The 22,657-nt window shown below is 38.8% G+C and overlaps 1 protein-coding gene across 1 annotated transcript in view; it reads left to right on the top strand.

Annotated features, from left to right (window-relative positions):
* The window catches only part of CARMIL3 (capping protein regulator and myosin 1 linker 3), a 3,552,770-nt gene that overhangs the window by 297,391 nt on the left and 3,232,722 nt on the right, over positions 1 to 22,657 (top strand). Inside the window, exon 2 of the mRNA XM_044058175.1 lies at positions 5,557 to 5,651. Coding sequence (XP_043914110.1) covers positions 5,557 to 5,651 — 95 coding nt within the window. The remainder of the gene's footprint in view (positions 1 to 5,556; positions 5,652 to 22,657) is intronic.

The following is a 22,657-nucleotide window of genomic DNA, read 5'->3' as shown; positions in this document are numbered from 1 at the left end:
AAACTGGTCAGAAGAGGTGACAACTGCCTTTAAACCCTTGACTGATGTAATTGCTTTGTTTTGCTATTTAAAGGGGAGTGTTAAGTTCTTATCTTGTCTGCAGTAAAAACAGTGGAAAACAGTTCCACAGCTTTCTGTCTTTTTTATAGCAGCTGCAATGATCCTGACAGTACCAAGATTAATTGAACATATAAGATTAACAGCAGTACCTGACAGAGTAAACTACAGATTTATCTGTGTCTATGGTATGCCATGCAGGCAGTGACAAATTCCTCTGCAAAGTATATGAGAAGGTAATGTTAAAAAAGTAGGTGGGGTTGCCCCTCCTTTGATTCTATGGCAAGGAAATGAAAGTTTTAAAAAGTATGTTTCTGGTACCTACACATTACTGAAACCATATTGTAAGGAGAAAAACAACTTAAAGATTGAGTTAAATTGTATGAGAGGGTGGAGTTTTCCTTTAATGAAACACAAGCTGCAACTGTGTTTTAAGTAATAACTTGGAATTCAATTCACCCAACATACCAAGTGCTTGTTGTTTACATATCTGTTTGTTAATATCCAGTACCTCCTATTTTATCAAAAAGTTTCTGCCTCCCTACCAGTGCACTTAGAAAAACTGAAAAAAGGAGGTAAATATGACTAGATTAGGCCATTGTTGAGGCATGAAAAGATTCTGTTGCTCCAGATGCTCTACCTTCCATCTTTACATCTGTTGCCCTTTTATTCTAGATTTCTTGTCTTCTCTGCTGTGCTTATCCAATTATAATATATCATGTGGCCTTCAGGTTCAACCAATCCATAAGCAGTGTTAGCTCGTATAGTGTTAACCACTTCACTGCTCATTTCTTTCAATGTTGTATCCACAGACTCACCTTTTTCCTTGTTAAGATTTATTTACATTTGTTCAGGCAGTTAATTTTTCAAAAGCACAGCTGAGCTATCTCACACGTTTGCCAGCAACCATTTTTCTCCAAGTAAACTACACAGAATTATTCTGCATCTGAGACTTTGTTTGTGACACTCCTATGGAGAAACAAGTTATTTGCTTTCTGCCTTTCCAATTGTTGCAAGAACAGACATTGTGGCTTTTATTCTATGAGAAATGCTAGTCTTCTCTGTGAAGATGCCATCACCCCCCATCCAAGTTATTCCTAATAATATTATGATAATGTCTGTGGCTGAGTCTAAAAAGACATGGTTTGGCAAAACAATAATGGTTTCATAATTATTCATTTTGGTGTGCAATGTATATGGAATAAATCTATCCTCCAAATCTGGTAAACCATTACAAGCCTGATATATTGTCAGTCCATGGCACAAGGCTCAGTCTTCAGTAATAACGGCATCACCCCAGGCTGCTGAAATAACTGAGCAATAGGGGTTGTTATAATCATCTTCAGTTCTTTGTTGTATACTGGTTTATCCCCATCTGGCTAACATCTCCTACTCTGAGAGATTCTGTATTTCCAATTTTATCCGTACTACTACAGGCTTCTGTAAAAACAAGGCTGATACCTTCTTATGGTTCACTTCAAACATCAGGGGGGAACTGTTAGTCATGGGTGATTTCAGTGTAGTCTACAGTAAAGCTATTGCTGAATATACCCATTCTTTGGTTGAACTTTATGCCTTAGCCCATCAAGGTTTGATATAGCCTATAAAGACAACACTGGAATGGATATTTTTTTCTACACTTGATAATATTTTGTAGACATATGCAGTGACTGATACCGTTAAGATCATACCCCTGTCTTCACCTATGGACACATCCAAACATACAGATAAAAAATGGTATTTCTTCACAAGAAAACAAGACTAATCAGTCCATTAATTTTATACTTGCACTGAAAAATCTTAATTGGCCACAGCTCTGCTCTGGTTTGATATCTGTATTTTTTTTGTACAAACTCTCTTCCCCCAATACATATAAATGATATAAAACATATACTGTTCTTTCTTTACGCACAGAATCAAGAAAATAGCATATCTGTGATCCAAGTATGGAGGCAGTGTTATCAGCATACATCTATACAACAATTTCCTCACATTTAGATGGTTTGGAAAACATTACCAGTACATACTTTCTGCATCAAAACAATCCAAACTAGTTTTGTTATAGTTTTCCATTTATTCAAGTTTATTCCTAGTTGAAAAAAAAAACTCTTTGAAACCCTCATTTAAGTTTTCCATCCTTGATACAAATGAATTCTGTCATTTATTTATTTGCTCCTCACAGCTTACCATTGGCTGCTACCAGGACCATGCCTCATCCACAGGGTTTACTGAATACCTGTCTCAGCCTCCTCCTGGCAATCCCAATCCATGTTTAGGACCAATGATGAGAAGAAAGTGCCTGGGTTATCACCAACTGCTGCTGGAGAGTGATTTCACCTAATTCTCTGCTCCTTTTTGCTCTCATCCTTTCCCCAAGGTTGATGAGCAAAGGGGCTCTTCAGTGTGTTCTCCATGTGCTCATATGCAACTCATCCTAATGCTTGCCTCCTCTTCAGTACAACCTCTCATGAGTCCAACACCTTCACCAGGGATCAAGTATAATGGTGCATCCAAGTGCTCTCCCCACACCCACCATGATGAGCAGACTCATCCTTCTTCCTTGCCCATCAAGCAGCTGAGCAGCTAATCACAGCAGGCCACCTGGGTCATAATCCGGGCTTTATCCCTGTACAACACCGATGCAGGCTGTCAAGTATTTATAAATGCTTCAAATTCCTTTAGTCCTGGTTATCTAGGTTCCTCACCTTGGCTGAAGTGTATATCTCGTTGGTGCCATGTAAATGGTCTTGGAGACTACTCAAAATCTAAAGAACCTTTCCATCTGCAGCAAACTTGTCTCCTCATAAATACTTGACACTTCCGTAAAGGCAATAGCTTTTCCACTTTCCAGTGATATATGTCATCCACATGTGAATGATATGCTTCTGTTCTCTGAAAAAGCACTACAGTTGTCCCAAAACACGAAGATGAAAATATATCTTCAAGAACTTATAAACAGATGCAATATTGTGCCTTTTCTCCAAAGACTTAGAGGGGAAATGTACTTCATTGTTTAAGTTTTTCATGAACTTCTCTAATTTTGCCAGCATGTTTTTCGTTTCATTCATGGGACTGACATTAGCCTAATAAACGACTTCCTCCAAGACAAGCTCAATGTAGGTCACTTTGTAGGTCCATCATACTTGACCAGTGTAAGTTATTGTATGCAGTGTAGCATTTTGTACAGCTTCAACACTGCTATTTTTCTAGTTATTTTTAAGCTAAGACCCATGTTGAGCAAAATGCTTGATGATATCTCTCTGCTGTGTCTTGTCAGTATCTCCTAATGTTCAGTGTCTAGATATGCACAAACATGCTGCCTTTTGTATGTTTCTGAAATTAGCTGAATGTTTTTATCATATCTAAGCTTCTTAACTACCATGTTGGATTTCTGTAGTGAATATTTTTTCTTCATATATTGTTACATAAATTTGGAAAGGTTCTTCTAGGGCTTCGTGTGAAGATGGTTTATGTGTAGCTGGAATTTTCTGGATAACAAAGCTACACAAACAAATACACTTCTTGTGTTCGTGGTGTGGATCTTTATGAAAAGTGTTGCTATTTATCTGTCCTTGCACCCATTTATCTATCAGATAAAATTAGACAAACTTTTAAGGGTTGTATTCATTACTACCATTTGTTTACTGGGTATGTGAGCTTCTCTGTGGACACCTCTCAGTCATGACATGGACCACAAAAGGCAATAGTAAATATGAAATAACAACAGTTTACTATAGTCAGTCAATCAGTTTATCTTTTTGGGAGGTGGGAGGAAACCAGATTTACCAGAGAAAAGCCACACAGATGTAGAGAGTTCATTTAGATTTGATACAAACAGTGACTGGTGGTTTGAAGTGAACCCTGTGGGTTATGTGATAATGCAATTTTTTTGTTTTATCTTGCTCATTTAGCAGTGTCTAATTTAGGTAGCTGCCTGAAAAATATGACATATTATTTTAAGGAGCATGACATGATTGTTTGCAAAAGCACTTCAGAGAGTTTCTATATTCATGTGATATTCTTTTTGTATACTGTAGTACCATGCAAGATTGAACAAAATTAGCGTATGTTATTTGCTTTATGCCCACAATTCTGACTTAGGAATACGCAAGTTGTCTAACCATATTTCTGTCTGCTCACTTATATCTGACTTTCCCTTGAAAACTAATCATTTTTCTGTGTGAAATGTTTTTGCCTGCTAACTACTTCTGTTCATTACCCAAGTTTTATTGGACCTAACAATTCCTGTGTCTGGAATGTTTAGCTCTGTAAGGTATGGTCATAGGAGAACTTGGTACAAAGTACTCATAGGTTCATAGGTTGGTACTGGGCTATCTGCCCGGAGGCATATATTAGCCCAGCCACATTGTGCAGTATTCACCGCCCCTTTAGTAGTTCCATAGACCCTTGTACTAGCAGCTAGTACCCTTGGTCCCTATCTAGTAGTGCTGTTGGTGTGATCCTCGGCGTGAACTTTCTGTTACTCAGACATTTTAGTACTTCTGTGCAAGTAGATTCTTCTTCTTCTTTTAGCTTTTCCCAGTTAGGGGTCGCAACAGTGGATCACCTGTCCACTCATGATTGGCACTGGAGTTTTATGGTGTCGAGTTGCCAGCCCGGCACCCAACCTTCCACGGAAGGCATATGCACACATTCACACCTAGGGCCAATTTAGAGTATCTAATCCACCTACAACATGTCTTTGGGATGTGGGAGGAAACTGGATCACCTGGAGGAAACAGACGCGACCACATGGAGGACATGCAGACTCCACACAGAAGGCACCCCAGCCTAGGATCGAACCGGAGAACCTCTTGCTGTGAGGCGGCAACCCTAACCGCTGCTTATGACTCAGTAAAAGGGAATGCCCACTTGTGATCATGCATTTCCCACATCTTTAACCTAGTGTTTACTCTCTTGGCATTTCACACTAGCATTCATGTATTTTTTTATGTTTTGATTTTTGATGCAGATTGAGTGAATTAAAAGAGAGAAAGGTGTCACCTTTTTTGTATCCACCTTGAAAGCTCCATTCTAGGATCTGGTTAGGCTGTATTGGGTGAAAGATAGCTAGACTTGCCCTTTTTCACCCACTTATTGTCAAGAGGCTAGAGAAAAGCCAGTGGTACTCTTACTATTCCTCATGCCATAATTTAGGGTGGGCAAGAGCTCCTTATAGATCCATCAATCACTTTTTTGCCTGTGTTTGAGATTCATATTGGTGGGCTACCTTTTTCATTTGTTCTAACATGTTTATTCACATCTTCTTTATATTTAACATTACCTCACATTTGCTTAATTAGTTCACAGTCTTGTATTTTTAAATAATTTCATACATAATGAGATAAAAGGTAAAGCTAATTAAAATTATATGCGTAGTACAAGGCCACTGTGTTAAAGCAATTTCTTTTGTTGTGCTGTTGTAGAGTCTAGATTTTTATCCCACTATCATTTCTATTTGCTGTACTTTTAAATGTTTGTGATGATTTTTTTTTTCAGACAGTGTAAAAAAGCTGTTATGCAAGACTGCTGTTCATCTTATGAAGAGAGTAAAACTGGAAACCAAGACCAACAAGTTTGAGGACAGAATCCTAGTAAGTGCTGAAATTGTCATAGAATCTGAACTTTGTATTTTGTTTTTTTCATTTGTGGCATGATCACTCAGATATAGTCTTCAACTAACGTGCTCAGACACTGTAACTAAATTTGTTATGGTGTACGTTTTGCTTCTAAAGGAAGTGAAAAAACTGGTAGAGCACAGAAAGGAAAACAACCAGAAATGAGAAGTGCCACTGCGGTTTTTGTGTAGCAACTGAACTTATACTATGAAGCTCATGAAATGATCATTCAGTTTTACTTTGCTTTTAAGCAGAGGCATGTTTTGTGTACCTGAGGCCTGTGGGCAGATAGTAGGTTTTCCAAATCCAGAACCATCTAAATAGTTTGCCTGTTGCAAATTTTGTATATTAATTATCTTTAAAAAAATGAAATGAAGCAACACTCTGTTCTTGTGGAAATGATTTCATGCTAGATAGCAATGAAGTGTGAAGTAGAAAGATAGCCAGTAGAGATTAGCACGTGGGGGGGGGGGGGTAGTTATTCTAAGCACATTATTCAGCAAGTAAGTCTGCCAGAGGAAATGAGAAACCCTAACAGAAAGGGATCTGGAAATATTTTGCTGTGGTTGCCTTTTTATGTAAAGAACTAAAATGCTCATCTTAAAAAAATCAGACCATGTTACATGGTTGTTCTGTTATGGATAAAGGAGTACCATATAATGATGTTTCATGCACCATTGGTCCACCCTGTATACCTTTGAACAGTCAATGCATGCCTGCTTGACATTAAATCTTAGAGGTTAACGATATGTGCTGCTAATGAGCTTTATCCTATATTCTTGGGTTTGATTCCTTCGGTCTGCACTTTCATACTTATTGACTCAAGGCACATCACTTAAAAAGACAGTACTTCTAGCTTACTCCTGAAAAAGGAGTCTATATGTATGTAGTGACCTTACATGTTAAACAGATACATAATAGCTAATTCTACAACTTAACTGAAGGGTAATTCAGTCAGAATTTACAAACTTGAGTAAAGCTGTGTGAAGTTGCAGGACATTGTATTAAGTAAGGAGGTGCAGGGCCGACATATTTTGCATGACAGGTTGGGTGGTTTGTTTCTGAGTTTACCACAGGCAACTATTTTTTTTTTCAGTAAATTAATTTTAAAGGAATGTCCCATCAGCTGATCATCATACAGATAAATGTAACATATCCTACATAAAAGTATCAAAATAAATCAATGCAGCACATTGCTCATTACAAAGGGTATGACAAAAACACAATTTTCGTGTGCCCGCAGAACCTTTTGTTACTGAGAACAAATAAATAGTATTGTGTTGCTTGTTAGACAGATGGGTATTTTTTAATAATATCTCTACAGATCTGTCTGCAAGCTTTCCAAGCAGATCTGACCATTGTCTTGTAAAATAGTCCATTTTCCTCATTTGTGCTACACTTTTTTATTTTATTTATTTGCTTTTGATACAAGGATAGACTATCTGATATCAACATGGATAAGACAATATGAAAATTAACGGCTGTGCGGTTTAACAATGGACAAGTTAAAATATAAAAGAAGAAAAAGCAAATTTCACACAGTAGCCTTAAATTTCCAGATATTGTCATGAACTATGTGCAACTATGGGAGCACTTTACATAATCGAATTACTGAAAGCTCGAATTGCATATGGTCGAGACCATATGCTCGAGCTTTCAGTAAATCAAATGTGTAAAGTGTTAAAAAAAATAACACTTTCCTTACCTTAAAACATTACTTCCACAGAGAGGCAAGGACCCTTGTACGTTTTAATTTCATTTTAGGAGTTTGAGTTTCCAAAAATCGATCTTATGGTCTCGACCATATGAAGTTCGGGTTTTTGGGAATTCGAGCTTCTAAAGTGAATCCACAACTATATATAGCCTGAACAGGTGTAATGACCCAGTTCTTAAGACGCTACCTATGAACAGAATTTGATCTTTTAACTTAACTTGATCAAGACAAAGGGTTAGGGAGATAGGACACAAAAGAGAGCACAATAACAAACCATATTTGCACAATAGTGCATCAACCACCAATAAGTATACCCTAGCATATCAATGAGGTGAGCACAAAGGTATCAGAGTTTACAAATCTAAGTAAAGTCTTATGTAGAAATTAACAAAGGTAATAAGATGTGCATGAAAGGAAATCCGTGGACAGATGTTGAGAAGGATAAAAATGGAGATAAGTATCTAAGGGATAAATAGGAAAGCAATAAGAAGACTGAAATAACCATCTCTAGTACAGTATGAGAGAACATACATATTATTAAAGGGAAGTTTCTAAAGGAAGCTAAGAAGAATGAAGATTAGCATGAAGAAAATATGAGGAGAAACAGTGACTGAGTACTGTTTCCATAATGAGAAAGGAACTATTAAAACAAAACAAGATTAATTGCAACTGGTAACTAGAAAATGAATGGCAAATTAGGTTTGTAGGACTATTAATTGCAGCCATCATGTTGCATCCTTGTTAAATAGGTGTAATTTCTTCTGTTGTATATCAAGTGCTTGAATTAAACTAATTCAAAAAGCATACCTTGAAAATGGTGCTTTTCTTGTTTTAATGTATATAGATGTGTAGTGAGGACTGTGCGTTACCTTCATTATATTCTGCTAACTTTATAATTGTAACATTGTTCTGTCATTCTGTATTGTTTTTGTGTACTATTCTGTATGATCAGCTATGCCTGAAAAGAGTCAATAGGCCAGTCCACTTCTTATTAAAAATAGTACATAATTAAGTAAATAAACACGAAAGACATACTTCATTTTTTGTGAAACAACCAAGTATTTACCTATTGATGATCTTAGTAGTTAAATTAAGTATGGTGCTGGCTCCTCCAGAAAACACAGATTTTAGGCAAATAACTTTTTTGCAATCTTTTAATCATAGTTTTCTGCATTCAAGTAAGGCTTTTCAACTTTTCAGAGATCCTAGTCACAGAGCCATTTTTCATGATAAGTGTTCTGACAGCATGTCTGAAGTTATTTTTGGAATAATTATCTGACAAATGCTTCCAGTGAAATTCACTGTTTTCTTACAATTACAGAAAAAGAAGGTTCGGTGATTGCTGTGTGACAGAGAGGTGATTTGAGAAATATGAAATGGAAGCCAGGAAGTTACAAGCAGAGTTGCATCATTTTACAAATTCTGAGATAATTAATCATTTTATCTACCTCTCTCTCCCTCTAAAACTGTCATCATGTCAAACACATTACACACCTCACAAACACTCCCCTTCCACATCAACCCACTCACACAACCTCCCCAGCTACTCTGCCATCAGCTCCTCTCTCTATAGACGATCTTTTCCAGAAACCGGGATTCTTATCTAAACTAAAGTGTCATCTGGGGTCTGAGTGACTATGATATGTAGACTTGGCAATACAGTGACTCAGGATGGCATGGCAGCAAAGAGGAAATATTGCATCTGAAAATGTACGGCTGTATATGTGCATGGTTACCTAGCTTACTTTGTCCTGCCCTCCCATCTCCCAAGGCGTTTCTCCCTCTCACCACCTGGAACTATTCAACCCATGACAAACAAATAAAACCAAAAAGGGCTCCTATTAAAGAAGGATAAGAATCCGGCTGCTGTCTAAAGTTTTACCAGTCTTACTATGTCCTGCCCTCTAATCTCCCAAGGCATTCTTCCCTCTCACCACCTGGAAATATTCAACCCGTGACAACCAAATAAAACCATAAAGGGTTCCTATTAAGGAAGGTTAAGAATCTTGCTGCTGCCTAAAGGTATACCAGTGTACATGCTTCAACTATTGCTTGTCTTTTTCTCTGCTTACCTAGTCTGCCTAGTGTTGTGCCCCTCCATGCATTGCTAGTAGCTTGCCCCCATTCCCCATATTCTCCCTCTTCTCTCTTCAGCTGCAATTACCTAGGTCTGTCACTAGGTGGTAGTGCAAACCCTTCCTTCCCTAACCATAACCTCAAGTGCTCAAGGATTGAGTTAGGCTTACCCCACTGTACTTAGTGTTTAGCATCACTCTGTAGCTCACTCTTTGCATTGGTTATAGTCTACTTTTACCCCCAAAACATTTGTATCCCAGCTTTTCCTTACCTGTGCTGTCTTATTTCCTTACTGCTTAACTTCCAATTCCCCTGATTGTTCCTGTAGGCTTCCTCCTCTCTCAGCTCTTCCCGCTCCGTTCACCTTGCGGGATCACTCCGCTCCCCATACCCTGCCCCAGTTCCCACCTGCCCCCCAGTGCATTTACATTTATAGCTCTCTAACCGCTCCCACATATAACCTGCCTATCAAACTAGGTCCCTCCCTCCACACCCTATCACTATCCTCAGGCTGTTGTCTTGCACCCACCCACTGCCCACTGCTTTACTCATCCTCCACCCTACAACATCCCTATCTATACATCCTCACACAAACCATTGTAACTACACCTCTCTTATGTATTAACCATCTCTCTTCCTACATATCCCTCTCACTTAACTCGCATCTAACACCCATCATGCAAACAAAAGCTGCTTATGCTCTACTACCCTAATTTCAAAGCCTCATCCTCTTCTACCTACTCTACCACACTAGTCTCCCTCAGTTTCAGTACTCATCTCCCTTTCACACAACTGCAATATATATTAAAAAGACTTTCCCTTTACAACCCAAGGCTCTTCCCACCTCTACAAACATAATGATTTTTTCTATTCCAAAGGAAGCTGTTCCGTACTCCTAGTAAACCACTTCCCATACCCACCAAGTTAACCTCATTAGGTTCCAATACCCACACCTATAACCCATTAGAACATAGTTACCTATCCATTCTCTACTCAAAATTAGTCACCCTCCTCCTCCGCTCTGGAGACATACACCCTAACCCAGGGCCTTCACACAACTCCACCTCCAAACCAAACTCACATAGCTCTCCCCTCCCCCACAAATCTCTTCTCCTTGCTACACTTAATGCCAAGAACCTTTGTAATAGAATACCTGCCTTTTATGCCTGGATCTCCCATAACAAACCTGATATTCTCTCTATCACAGAAACCTGGCTAAAACCACACATAAAAGACACCAAAATAACATCCCCTAACTATAAACTCATAAGAAGTGACAGATCCCAAAAGAAAGGTGGAGGAGTAGCCTTACTTTTCTCCTCCTCCTTAACAGTGACACCCTATACTAAGCCCATACACTCATTTGACACTGCCGAGCTAACCCTCGCCCTTCTTAAAGTAAACAACAATAAAACGTTATGCATTTCCACCATGTATATACCACCTGGTAACAATATCCCTATTCTGGAAGATATTCTTGCCTGGTTCACTTCCAGAATATACAATGAGACAATAATTCTAGGCGATGTCAACATTAACTGGTCTTCCATTGACTCATCTAACCCTTCTCAAAGCATCAACCTATATCAATTCACTCAGCTAATCAAAACCCTTACTAGACCAAATAAAGATTATACCACAGGTAGCATCCTTGACTAGATACTAGTCTCCCACCCAAACTGAATTTCTGATAGTGGTACTCCCCCTGACTCCCTTAGTGACCATCTCCCTGCCTACATATGCCATTCCCCTTCAACCCTCCTCCTTCAGCACAAACACATTAATACCCGCAGCATGCAAAACTTCAACTCCCTTCTTTTCTCTAATGCTTTAAAACAGATAGACTGGAACCCTCTAAAGTCCCTTCCTTTAGACACTGCTGTCTCACTTTACAATAGAATTCTCACTGATATGCTTAACCACTTTGTCCCCTGTAGAACCAAAATATTCAGATCCAAAACCGCCCCCTGGCTAACTAAAGACACAAAACTACTTACACATCGCCGAGGCAAAACCTGGAAATACTATAAAAAATGCAAAACTCCCAGCTCTCTTGCGAAATACAAGCAACTGCGAAATCAAGTAAAAAAAACAAATAGCCACTGACCGTAAATTCTACTGTCTTAAACTTCAGAATAATCATAAAACCAACCCCCAAAAAGGTTTGGAGTAGCACTGCAAAAATACTATCCCCATGTAAAAAAGAGAACCCTTGCCCTGACCCAGATGTACCTGACCTCCACCTAGCTACCCAATTCAATTCTTTTTTCATTGACTCCATAGGCAAACTCGCCTCCTCTTTCCTAAAAATATCCCCCCCAACATAACAAACAAAAACTTCAACCCCCAATAATGCTGAGTCCTCCCCATTTACTCTCATATCCATTCTAACCCATACTATAAAAAAGCTCCTACTAAAGTTAAAACCTTGTTCTAATGCCCCAGATGACATTCCATCCAACTTTCTCAAACTAGCCACTGATGGCATAGCCCTTCCCATCAGCATCCTAATCAATCGCTCCATCCAGGAATCCTAGGTACCACACCTCTGGAAAAAAGCCTTCATCATCCCCCTCCACAGAGGAGATAACAACTGTTCAATCTCTAACTTTCTCCCTATTGCTATCCTATCCCCTATCTCTAAGATACTCGAAAAATGTATTCACCTGCAACTATTACCCTACCTACTGGACAACCAACTACTGACTCCTACCCAACATGAGTTTAGACCAGGACATAGCACCACCACTGCCCTCCTTTCCTTCCTCGAAATCATCAACTCTTCTCATGACTCTGGTAACATAGTTTCTACCCTCCTCCTCAACTTATCCAAGGCTTTCGACACTGTCTCATATGCGCTTCTGCTTTCTAAACTTTCCCATCTTAATCTCTCCTCCTCTTCTATCAAATGGTTCACCAGCTATCTTTCAGCCAGGGAGCAAGTTGTAAAATGGAACTACTGTACTTCCTCTTTCCTTCACATCCCAACAGGTGTACCCCACGGCTCTATATTGGGTCCCTTACTATTTAACATTTTTATCAATGATTTCCACCAAAAGATCCCCAGTGCTAAACTGGTACAATACGCAGACGACTCAACTATCATCTGCTCTGCCAAAACTCTTCCCATATTAATAAACTATATTAATAAACCTTACTCAAGAGGCCTACTCCTCCACTGAGTCCTGGATGCTTGACAATCATCTAGCCCTAAATGCCTCCAAATTCAAAATAATGATCTTTACCCCCCCCCCCCCCTCTAGACATACTGCTGTTGACAAAGCATCCTTCTCTATACTCAGTCTAAACAAAACTTTCATTGAAATAGTTCCACATACAAAACTTCTGGGTGTCCTTATCGATGACCAGCTCAAGTTTGACATCCACCTATAAACCAATATTTAAAAAACTCATCAAAATCCTGGAGTGCTTTATCGGCACAGACGCTACCTTTCTCTGTCTTCTAGACAACTATCTACCACCTACCTCCTACCTTCCCTTTTGTATGGAGCTCCACTACTGACTAATCTCCAGTCAACTCTGAAACTAAACTTTCCTTGTACAATAATAAAATTTCCAAGTTTGCCACAGGATCCAAATCCTCCACTCATCATTGTAACTCCCTCCATTTTCTAAACTGGTTGGAACTCCCAGGCTACCTAAATTTAATTCAACTAACAACAGCACACAAGCTCATTTTTAAACCTTCTAACTGTCCATCACTCTCCTCTTCCTTAAAACTTCACCAGCCACACAGAACACTTAGATCCACAAATCAGAACCTCTTGGAACTTTACAAGCCTTTACACGCACCAGGGCAACTACTACTACTATCATTCTCCCTTGCTAGATTATGGAACTCTCTTTCCCCTCACATTAGAACTACCCAGAATCTCCCTTCCTTTAAAACCTTACTCCACTCTCACCTCTCTTCTCTCTGGAAGTGCTCATGTGCCCATCCTACTTGAATCCTGGTACCTATCTCTAGTTTATCCTTACACACAATCTCTGCCACTGCTTAAATTCCTTTGTCTAAAATTATGTTGTACTAAATGAACATGAATCTGTTGTTTTTTGTAAATATCTTATAAGTGGTTGACTTCGCTCATATATTTCAATGTTTTTATAATATTGTCTTTCTGTATATTGAATGTTAAATTGTTGCTCTATATGCTGTACTAATATATTTTATATTGTCTTTCTGTCTGGAGCTTTCCTCCTCGGGCCTCCATTGAAAACAGGCTACCTTGGCCCAATGGACTTTCCCGGTTAAGAAACTGAAATAAATAAAATAAATAAATAAATAGTACAAACTTAATATTATTAAAGAAACTAATCATACTCTCCCAAACTACAGCCTCCTTTACCACCACAATTTCAATTGGTACTTCCATTACCAAAAAAAAAGAAAACCATACCTACCTATATCCCTTCACTTAGTGAACTAGTCCTTTGTGGTGACATAAATCCCATCCCTGGCCCTTCTCCTCCCTCTCCAAACTCCCCCTACTCCACAAAATCCCTAAACTTCACCACAGTCAGTCTCCAAAGCATCAGAAATAAAGTTCCCCAACTGCATGCATGACTAAATCAACATAAATCAGACTTTACTGCCATCACTGAAACCTGGCTAAAACCATCCATCAAAGATTCTGAATTTCTGCCCCCAGACTACTCCTGCCTTAGAACTGATAGACTACAAAAAAATGTGGTGGTATCACCTTACTATTCCCTAGCTCCTTTACAGTAATCCCATATTTCAAACCAATTCCCCTTTTCTCCACTGCAGAGCTACTTGTTACCTTCCTAAAACTTAACAACTGCAAAACCTTTTGCATAATAGCCATATACATTCCCCCAGGCAATAATACACCCATTCTTGAAGACATTCTTGCCTGGACAACAAGCAACATAACAAATGAAACCATCATCCTAGGCGACGTCAACATTAACTGGCTAGATATATCCACTAAAAACCCCTCTACTAATATTAACCTTCACGTCTATATGCAGCTAATCTTGGATATCACAAGACCCATTGCAAAGGTAAACAAAGGCTCTATCTTGGATTGGATCTTTGTCTCTGACCCAGACAAAATTACCAGCTCAGGGACTCTCCTGAATAATATCAGTGAACACTCTCCAACATTCATAATATGTAACCCCATCTCCATACCAAACGCCCACCAATACAGATACAGCAGAGTCCTATCACACTTCTTCCCAAACACCTTCAATGACATTCTACATAAAACCAGTTGGAGCCAACTAAAATTTCTCCCACTTAACGAAGCTGTAGAATTCTTTAATTCTATATTTCTCAGGATCCTAAATAGTCTTGCCCCACTCCTGTTAAAAAGGATTAAGTCAAAATATGCAATTTGGCTTACAAAGTCCAAAGTAAGTAATGTCCACTAGGGACAAAGCTTGGAAAGCCTGGAAAAAAACCAAAACTCTGACTAATCTCAATCTATATAAATAACTCTGCAACCAGGCCAAATGTCTAGTTATCAAAAACAAAAAACCCAAGAAATTTTGGGGTGCAGTCAACAGCCCTTGCCCAAACCCTGAAAAAACTCCACCTGAAATAGCCTCTCTCTTTAACAACTACTTTATCGACACCATAAAAAAACTTACTACCACCTTCCCATCTACTAATGCCAACTCACCAGGTATTCCACCTTTGCACTCACCTACAAATCCTCCACCTTCCTTCACACTAACACCCATTCCCACCTCCACTATCAAAAAAGTCTTCACAAACTCAAGCCCTGTACTAATGCCCCTGATAACTTACTCGCCGAATACTTACAACTCTCAGCCTCTGCCATTGCATATCCTATCAGCATCCTCCTAAACAGATCCATTCACGTGTCTTGCATACCAGATATTTGTAAAAAAGCATTTATTCTAAAATATCACAAAGGTGGGAATAACCCTGACGTCTCAAATTTCCACCCTATTGCCATTCTCTCCCTGTCTCAAAAGTTCTAGAGAAATGTATCCATACCCAGCTCCTCAGTCACTTGACACAAAACCAGATACTCTCTCCCACTCAACATGGCTTTAGGCCAGGACATAATACTAACAGCCCTCATTTCATTCCTTGACATGGTAAACAGAGCACGAGATGCTGGAGACTTAGTCTCAGCATTATTTCTAGGTCTTTCAAAGGCATTTGACACCATATCACACTCCCTCTTGCTTAATAAACTCACCAATCTTGGACTATCTCCCCCTACCATACTATGGTTTACTAATTATCTCAACAACATGCAGTAATCTACTAAATGGCTACATGCTTCCTCCCCTTTCATAACCACAAACACAGGCATCCCCCAGTGATCAATACTGGGTCCCCTCTTATTCATCTTATTGTCAGTAACTTTCATTCCTCTCTCATCCATAGCACGGTCATCCAGTATGCAGATGACTCAACTATCATCTTCTTTGCTAAATCTGCCTCCACTTGACAGCATTTCACCCAAGAAGCATTTACTTCCACAGAGACCTGGATGTCCCACAACCATCTCGCTGTCAAGCCCAGTAAAATAAAACTTTTAATTTTTACCACCACTAAATCCAGCTCTGTGGACAAGTCACTATTCTCCATTCACTCACAAAATAACACCATTATTGAAGTTGTTTACAGCAGCAAATTACTACAAGCCATTATTGATGACAAGTTAACATTCGACCTGCACATTTACAGTAACATCAAAAAAACTCCATCAAAAACTTGGCGCTCTGTACAGGCACAACTATTTTCTCAATCTCTCTGCTAAAAAGGCTCTGGCCTCTTCCCTCCTGCTTCCTACACTTCTCTGTGGTGCTCCTATATATAGTCCTCCTTGCAAGCAAAACTAGACTCTTGTTATAACAAAGTCACCAAATTTGCTACAAATGCAAAATATCTTGCTCATCATTGTTCCACTCTGCATTAACTTAGTTGGCTAAAATCCCAACACTATCTCACATTCCTACAACTAACTACAGCCATAAGCTCATCTAACACCCAGAATCTTGCCCTTCCCTTTCTTCCATTCTGCCCATGTATCATCCAAACCAGCTCCTAAGGTCCGAAAACAAAATGCTACTATCCATTGAGAAACCCAAGCTCTCAGCCGGCCAAATGTTGTATTCCTACTATGTATCTAAGGCATGGAATAATCTCCCCCCATCACACAGAGCAATTAGGAACTGGACCTCCTTTAAAAACTCCCTCAAACTGCATCTCTCTTGTAAATGGGTATGCCCCTGCTCCCAAACACACAACCACAATTCTTGACTTCACCTCCCAGTGTTATACCTCTAACCATCACATCAATTTCTATCCTTCTCCCTGTCACTTTCATCAGGCCTATCCAACCTCCCCACTTATATCCCCCTCTATCTTTCACTCTGTGCTTAATCTCCTGACAGCTACTCACCTGGAATTTATCACTTTCTTGTGTATTTGAATCCACCCTGTGCATCAGTGTAAATAGCATTCAAAAACATCTTCTGAGAAATTGTCTGTCTTTACTTGTACATATCAATGTTTATATTTTTCTTTATTCTATCACAGTTGCCGCTATTACACAAGTCTTGCAATATAATCGTACTATATGATTTTAATATGTCAAATATTGTATTTTTATGTTAATGATTGTATTTTCTTCTTGCACCACTGCTGCAATTTACCAGTCTCATGCAATGTAACTGTATTGTGCGATCTTGTTTTTCTTAGTGATTTCACTCTAATTGTATATGTCTTTGTGGAGCTTTTCTCCCCAGGCCTCCACTGAAAATTGGGCTCTTTTCATGCCTAGTGGACTTTCCCTGTTAAAAAAATGCAATAAATAAATAATAAATAAATATTTTGGATTGTATACAAGTTTGTAAATAAGTCTCATGTGACCCATATTACTGTGTTGTCTTTGTTATGCCCAGTTTATTTCATTATGGGCAGTGCAGTGGTCAGCACAGTTAGGACACACAGTGACATACTTACTAATTTTTTATGGAGTTGTTCCAGTTTGTTGAAAGTGATGACAGTAAGTTTAAGAAAGTATATGAGGCTTGAGAACATCTAGGAATAGGTATATTCTTGTGGGTGTGAGGTAAGTAAACCTGTCCCAAAGCATCTGTTTTTTTACAACATCCCCGTATGTGATTCCCTCTAACAACTACTGATTGGATATGCTGGACATATTTCAGGAGACTGCCAGTAATGAGAATCAGTCATATTATGGCACTAACAAATTTGGTATTGCTGTCTAAGGCGATATTTTTCAAAGTAACATAATTATATTGGCCATTGTCTTTAATGATAATAGCCAAGTCAGTAAGGTGTTGAAATTAACTTTCTGGCCACTTCAGCAGAAGGAAAAAAAGAAGACAGCAAATGAATAAATCACCTGCATATTGTTCATACTGTATAACATGAGTAAACAGAAGAGGGCCAAGATAAATTAAACAAAATTATAAGAAGCACAAAAGGATAATGGAGATTGCAGTCTTCCTGGAGAAACCATATGACATGGTTTCACATGACATGCAAAAGTTTAATATGCATGTTGTGCAAAAGGAGGTGATGGTTGCAGGTTGCTGGTGCCAAAGCATTTCATAAATTTAGGAATAAAGATCTAGGTGTTTCGCTAAATTGCTCATAGGCAGAAATTAATGAAGTCTGGGGTGATTCCGTCCTTGTATAAGGATATGATATTTGCTTTTTTCTTTTGTGTGTGATATGTAAGCAGACCACCCCCACACAGGGAAGGTGTGTTATTTCCTTACAATGCTTATACTTATCCATCTGCCTACTTAGCTGAATAAACTACTGGAAACTTCAAACAAGGCATCTTTTTTCCTCTTACAAGGAGGGCATCAGAGAGAGAGTCTCCAAGATCCACTAAAGTGATTTCATCTTGTTCTAAATGTGACGAAATGATCTATAATGAAATAAGAAAAAAAATATAAAAATTTATTTTATTTATTTATTTATTTTTATTTTACATTTGTTGACCGGGCTAGTCTAACTGGATACATGTCCATTTTCAGTAGAGGCCTGGGGAGATAAGCTCCTTGCAAAAAATAACAAAAAACATTTTTACATACAATTATGTTACAGGTTAATACAGAAGTTATCATGGACGTCTAAATACCTCCCATTTCAAAATTCAGGTACAATACTAAAAATACAGGTCTAAATAATATACTATAGTCTGGGAGATAAAAATAAACATGTTTACATGTTCAACTTAAAAGACTTTGTTCTCACATTTTAATTTATTGTGACTCAGAGATATAAGCAGTTGCTGTGTAGCCTAACAGAAAACATGAGTCTGACACCTCATGAGGCAGCTTGAATTTGAGCAGTACACTTGTTTATAAATAGGTGTGCAGTTTGCCAGTTAAGGCAGCTATAAAGGGTTTCACTAGAATAATCAGAATGGTGGCACTCCAATAACTGAAAAATGCAATATACAAGCAATAATGCTCTAACCTCCATCGTTTTTCTTATGTTGGTTTGGGTGATTGTGTGCTTCTTGCCTTTATTTAACTGTCTTTCTATGGTCATTTGTACATCTATTTTATTACTATTTTTATTATGTGTTTGTATTTTGTGTTTTGTACACTGTATGTGTAATTAAATATCTAATATTAATGTGACAGACTTTCTGTTTCCTGTTGCTTTGGGAACCGATCGTCTTCTGTACACTTTAACTTTATTCACTTTCTTTTCCCTTACTGCACTCTCATTTCCTGTTTATAGCACTTTGTACTCTTCCATCAGTTTTATAACACATGTTTCTGTTTCTGTTCAGATAATGGAACTGAATTTGTGTATTTAGTGCATTTACTGGTGTGTAAAGTATTTTTAAATTGTTTCACAATTGTGGGAAGTTTACAATTCTTTTTTGAGTTTATTTCTGCTAAATGACTTTTCAGGATGGTAGCAACCTATTCTGTGAAGGTTTTCTGTTGATAACTCAGTTATATCTTACTGTAATTTGTCTTTCTGGGAAAGATATTGCTTCTTTGAGTGCTTTATGCAGAAATACTAACCTTATCATTGCTGTAGATTGTCCAGGCTAGTAAGGGCCAGATTCTGTCTCTTGAACCTAGTAAGCTTAATTGAAAAAATTACAGAAGCTCTGGACAGTGATCATTCATTGCACAATGCTAATCTTGATCTGATCAAGACTTCTGATGCTATTTCCTGTACTGGTATTCTTATAAAACAGACAAACAATATAAAATCCTATGTTGGATTGCAAATTGGGTATCTGACAGATTTCAGGTTGTTAAAGTTGCTGATACCTTCTCTGTACATAAAAATGAAACTAGTGGGTGTCACATAGATCAGTGATGAGACCTCCTCCTGTTTGGTGTTTATTTTGAAGGCATTCATTCCAACATCCCAGAAGTGAGATTGACTAAGTCTACTGATGACTGCAAGCTGGGCAGTGATGTTCTTCATGTTTCACTGCTGCACTCCTAACCATTGGGTTATCCATGCGGTGGTAGCCCTCAGTTGGTCCGAATACCAGAGTCAAGGTTTTGTGCATCGACCGCTGTCACTTGCTGGCTGATGTCAGGTCATCCAAGCTATAAAGGAGAGCAGGTGATGCCATTACCTCAGTCTTTCCTGCCGTGGGGCCCATAGCAGAAGCAATTTGCAACAGTGCCAGTTGGCTGTTTACAGATTTCGAACTTCAGCTGAAAACGTTTAAAGCTAAGTACCCCATTGGGGGTCCTTCCTTTTTCTTGCACTAACCAATGTCCAAAAAAGTCAATAACTGTCTTGCTTGTGGAAAGCAAATACCACACCGAGACTTCCATTCCTACTGTGTCACTTGCTTAGGCTCAGATCATGACGTACCCTGCTGTTGGTTCCATGCCCTCTTTAATGTTAGAACTATTTGTCGTAGAACTCCATTTGTAGCCAGTTATTTTCGTCTTCCATCTCCGATTACCGGTATGGCATCCGTCAGTCAGCAAACTGCAGATCTTCTGAAAAAACGTAAAGATAAGGATAGAGACAGACTGCATAAGGCCAAGTCTTTCAATTACACCACTGCTAAAAGGGTCATCAGTTCTTCAGAATTCAGTGAGGTGCTTTCGCAGCCCCTGATGCCTGACTAGATTACTTTGCAGGCCTGTACTGAGACCCTTTCAGAGTCCTGTATGCCGCAGAAAACTGCATCTTCTAACAAGCCTTTGGCTGTCTTTGCCTCAGTTGGGTCTGGAGCCGCTACACAGGTACCAGCTTCTGAGGATACCGCTCGCACTTAGGAATTCACTTCAAGGCCTTTGCCCACTCTTCCAACTAACACACCAATAGCACCGAGGGATACTCTTCAGGCCAGACTTAGTGATACTCCACAGAAAACAGCAAAAAGTCTCCATTCCACTACTCCTCCCACTCCTCAAACTAGAATGTTTAAAATGTCAGAGGATCTCATCACTTTCATCTGGGGTAATCAGGCCACACCAGCCAAAAGGAAAAGGGAACGTTCTCCAGATATCCAATCGGATTTAGACTCAGAGGGACCTGACTCTGTTTTTGAAGAGGAAAATCCTCTTACTGCCTATGAAGACTCAGATGCAGAAGAATCTATTCCTTCTGCATCACCTCTGGAGGACTTTTCCTTTGGGGAAACCCTCCACACCCTCAGGGAACACTTCCAATGGGAAACAATGGATTTCCCACAATACAAGAAAAGACTAAGAGAGTTTCTGGACCTACCCCAGCACAGGCCTCTGGCCATCCCACCCATCTTGGAGGTGGTAGATGATGTTTACCAAGAATCCAGCCTTACCCCCGACACCCTTCCACCTGCCCCCAGAAATCCTGACGGGTACTACAGGGTACCTGATGCACATAAATTCCTCTACAGAAATACTATAGCAGATCCAGAGGTGATTACTCAGGGATCTAATGGAGTTAAGGCTACCTCTGCAAACAATCCTACTCCCTCAGACAAAGAATCCAGGGTCCTGGACAGATTGGGTAAAAAAGTGTATACCTCTGCAACTTTACCTATAAGGGCTCTCAACTGTCAGTTCTATATGTTAAAATATCAACAGCAGACTTTGGAACTTTTGAAACAGAAAATTTCTGCTTTTCCAGATTTTGCCAACAATAAAGAGATAGCAGAATTACTGCACTCTTCATCTCAGGTGGCAAAGCACTCCTTGCACTGTGGATTTCATGCCCTAGAAGCTTCTAGTAGGGCAGCAGTGACAGGATCTTTTATCAGACGACATGCATGGCTGAAGGAACAACCTCTCCCTGATCATGTCAAAGCTAAAATCATGGATGCACCTCTTGACAAAGACCGCTTGTTCGGACAGAAAACATTCCAGCCAGCAATCTCATCAGCTATTTAATGGAAATGCTTACACTATGCATGCTGTTACATTAAATCTCCTTTAATTTGCGTCTACACTGCTTTTTATATATATATATATATATATATATATATATATATATATATATATATATATATATATATATGTATAAAATATATCCTGTAATTTGCCTCTGCACTGATATATATGCATCCTCTAGATTTTCCTGTCTTGTACATAGTGAAGAATTTTTAATATGCATATATGACTCGTATACTATTCACAATATTTATCTTCATACTGTTGCAGCAGAGTAACTTTCAATGATAGCGTATACTTTGAGTTTTGTTTATTTAGTATTCACCAAGTAGATGCAGTGATCATGCCAAGGACAGAATTATTATGCACTCTTAAAATGATTTAACAATGCTGTTAACTTTGATAACTTTGATTGAGCAGCTTCTCTTCAAATGATAGATGACAACAGCTATAACTCATTAGCTTTCCGTAATTACCCTTGTATAAATTAATAAACAATCAGCCATGAGCTTTTTACTTTGAATATTGAAAGTCTTTACTTAAACATATTAGGCAGTACATGGGGGAATATAAAAAAGATGTGGAAAGGCAGATGGCATTAGAAAAACACTATCACTGGGCTGGTCCTATTATTACCACTACCTGAAGATAACTGTAATTTACTTATCTGACTCCTAATAGAGGTTAGCTGCTACAAAAGACCTAATGGCATAACTGTAAAGATGGGTTGATATACTCTGGGCAGCAGGCAGTCTCTCTTCTACAGTGTAACTTGGTGTTTCCTTTATTTAGCATCCTAAATAAACATGATACT

Source organism: Protopterus annectens, chromosome 16.part0 (assembly GCF_019279795.1).
Source record: "Protopterus annectens isolate FY-2018-M chromosome 16.part0, PAN1.0, whole genome shotgun sequence".
NCBI lineage: Eukaryota > Metazoa > Chordata > Ceratodontiformes > Protopteridae > Protopterus > Protopterus annectens.
Note: the sequence above shows the minus strand (reverse complement) of the source record. Positions and strands in the feature narration are given on the sequence as shown.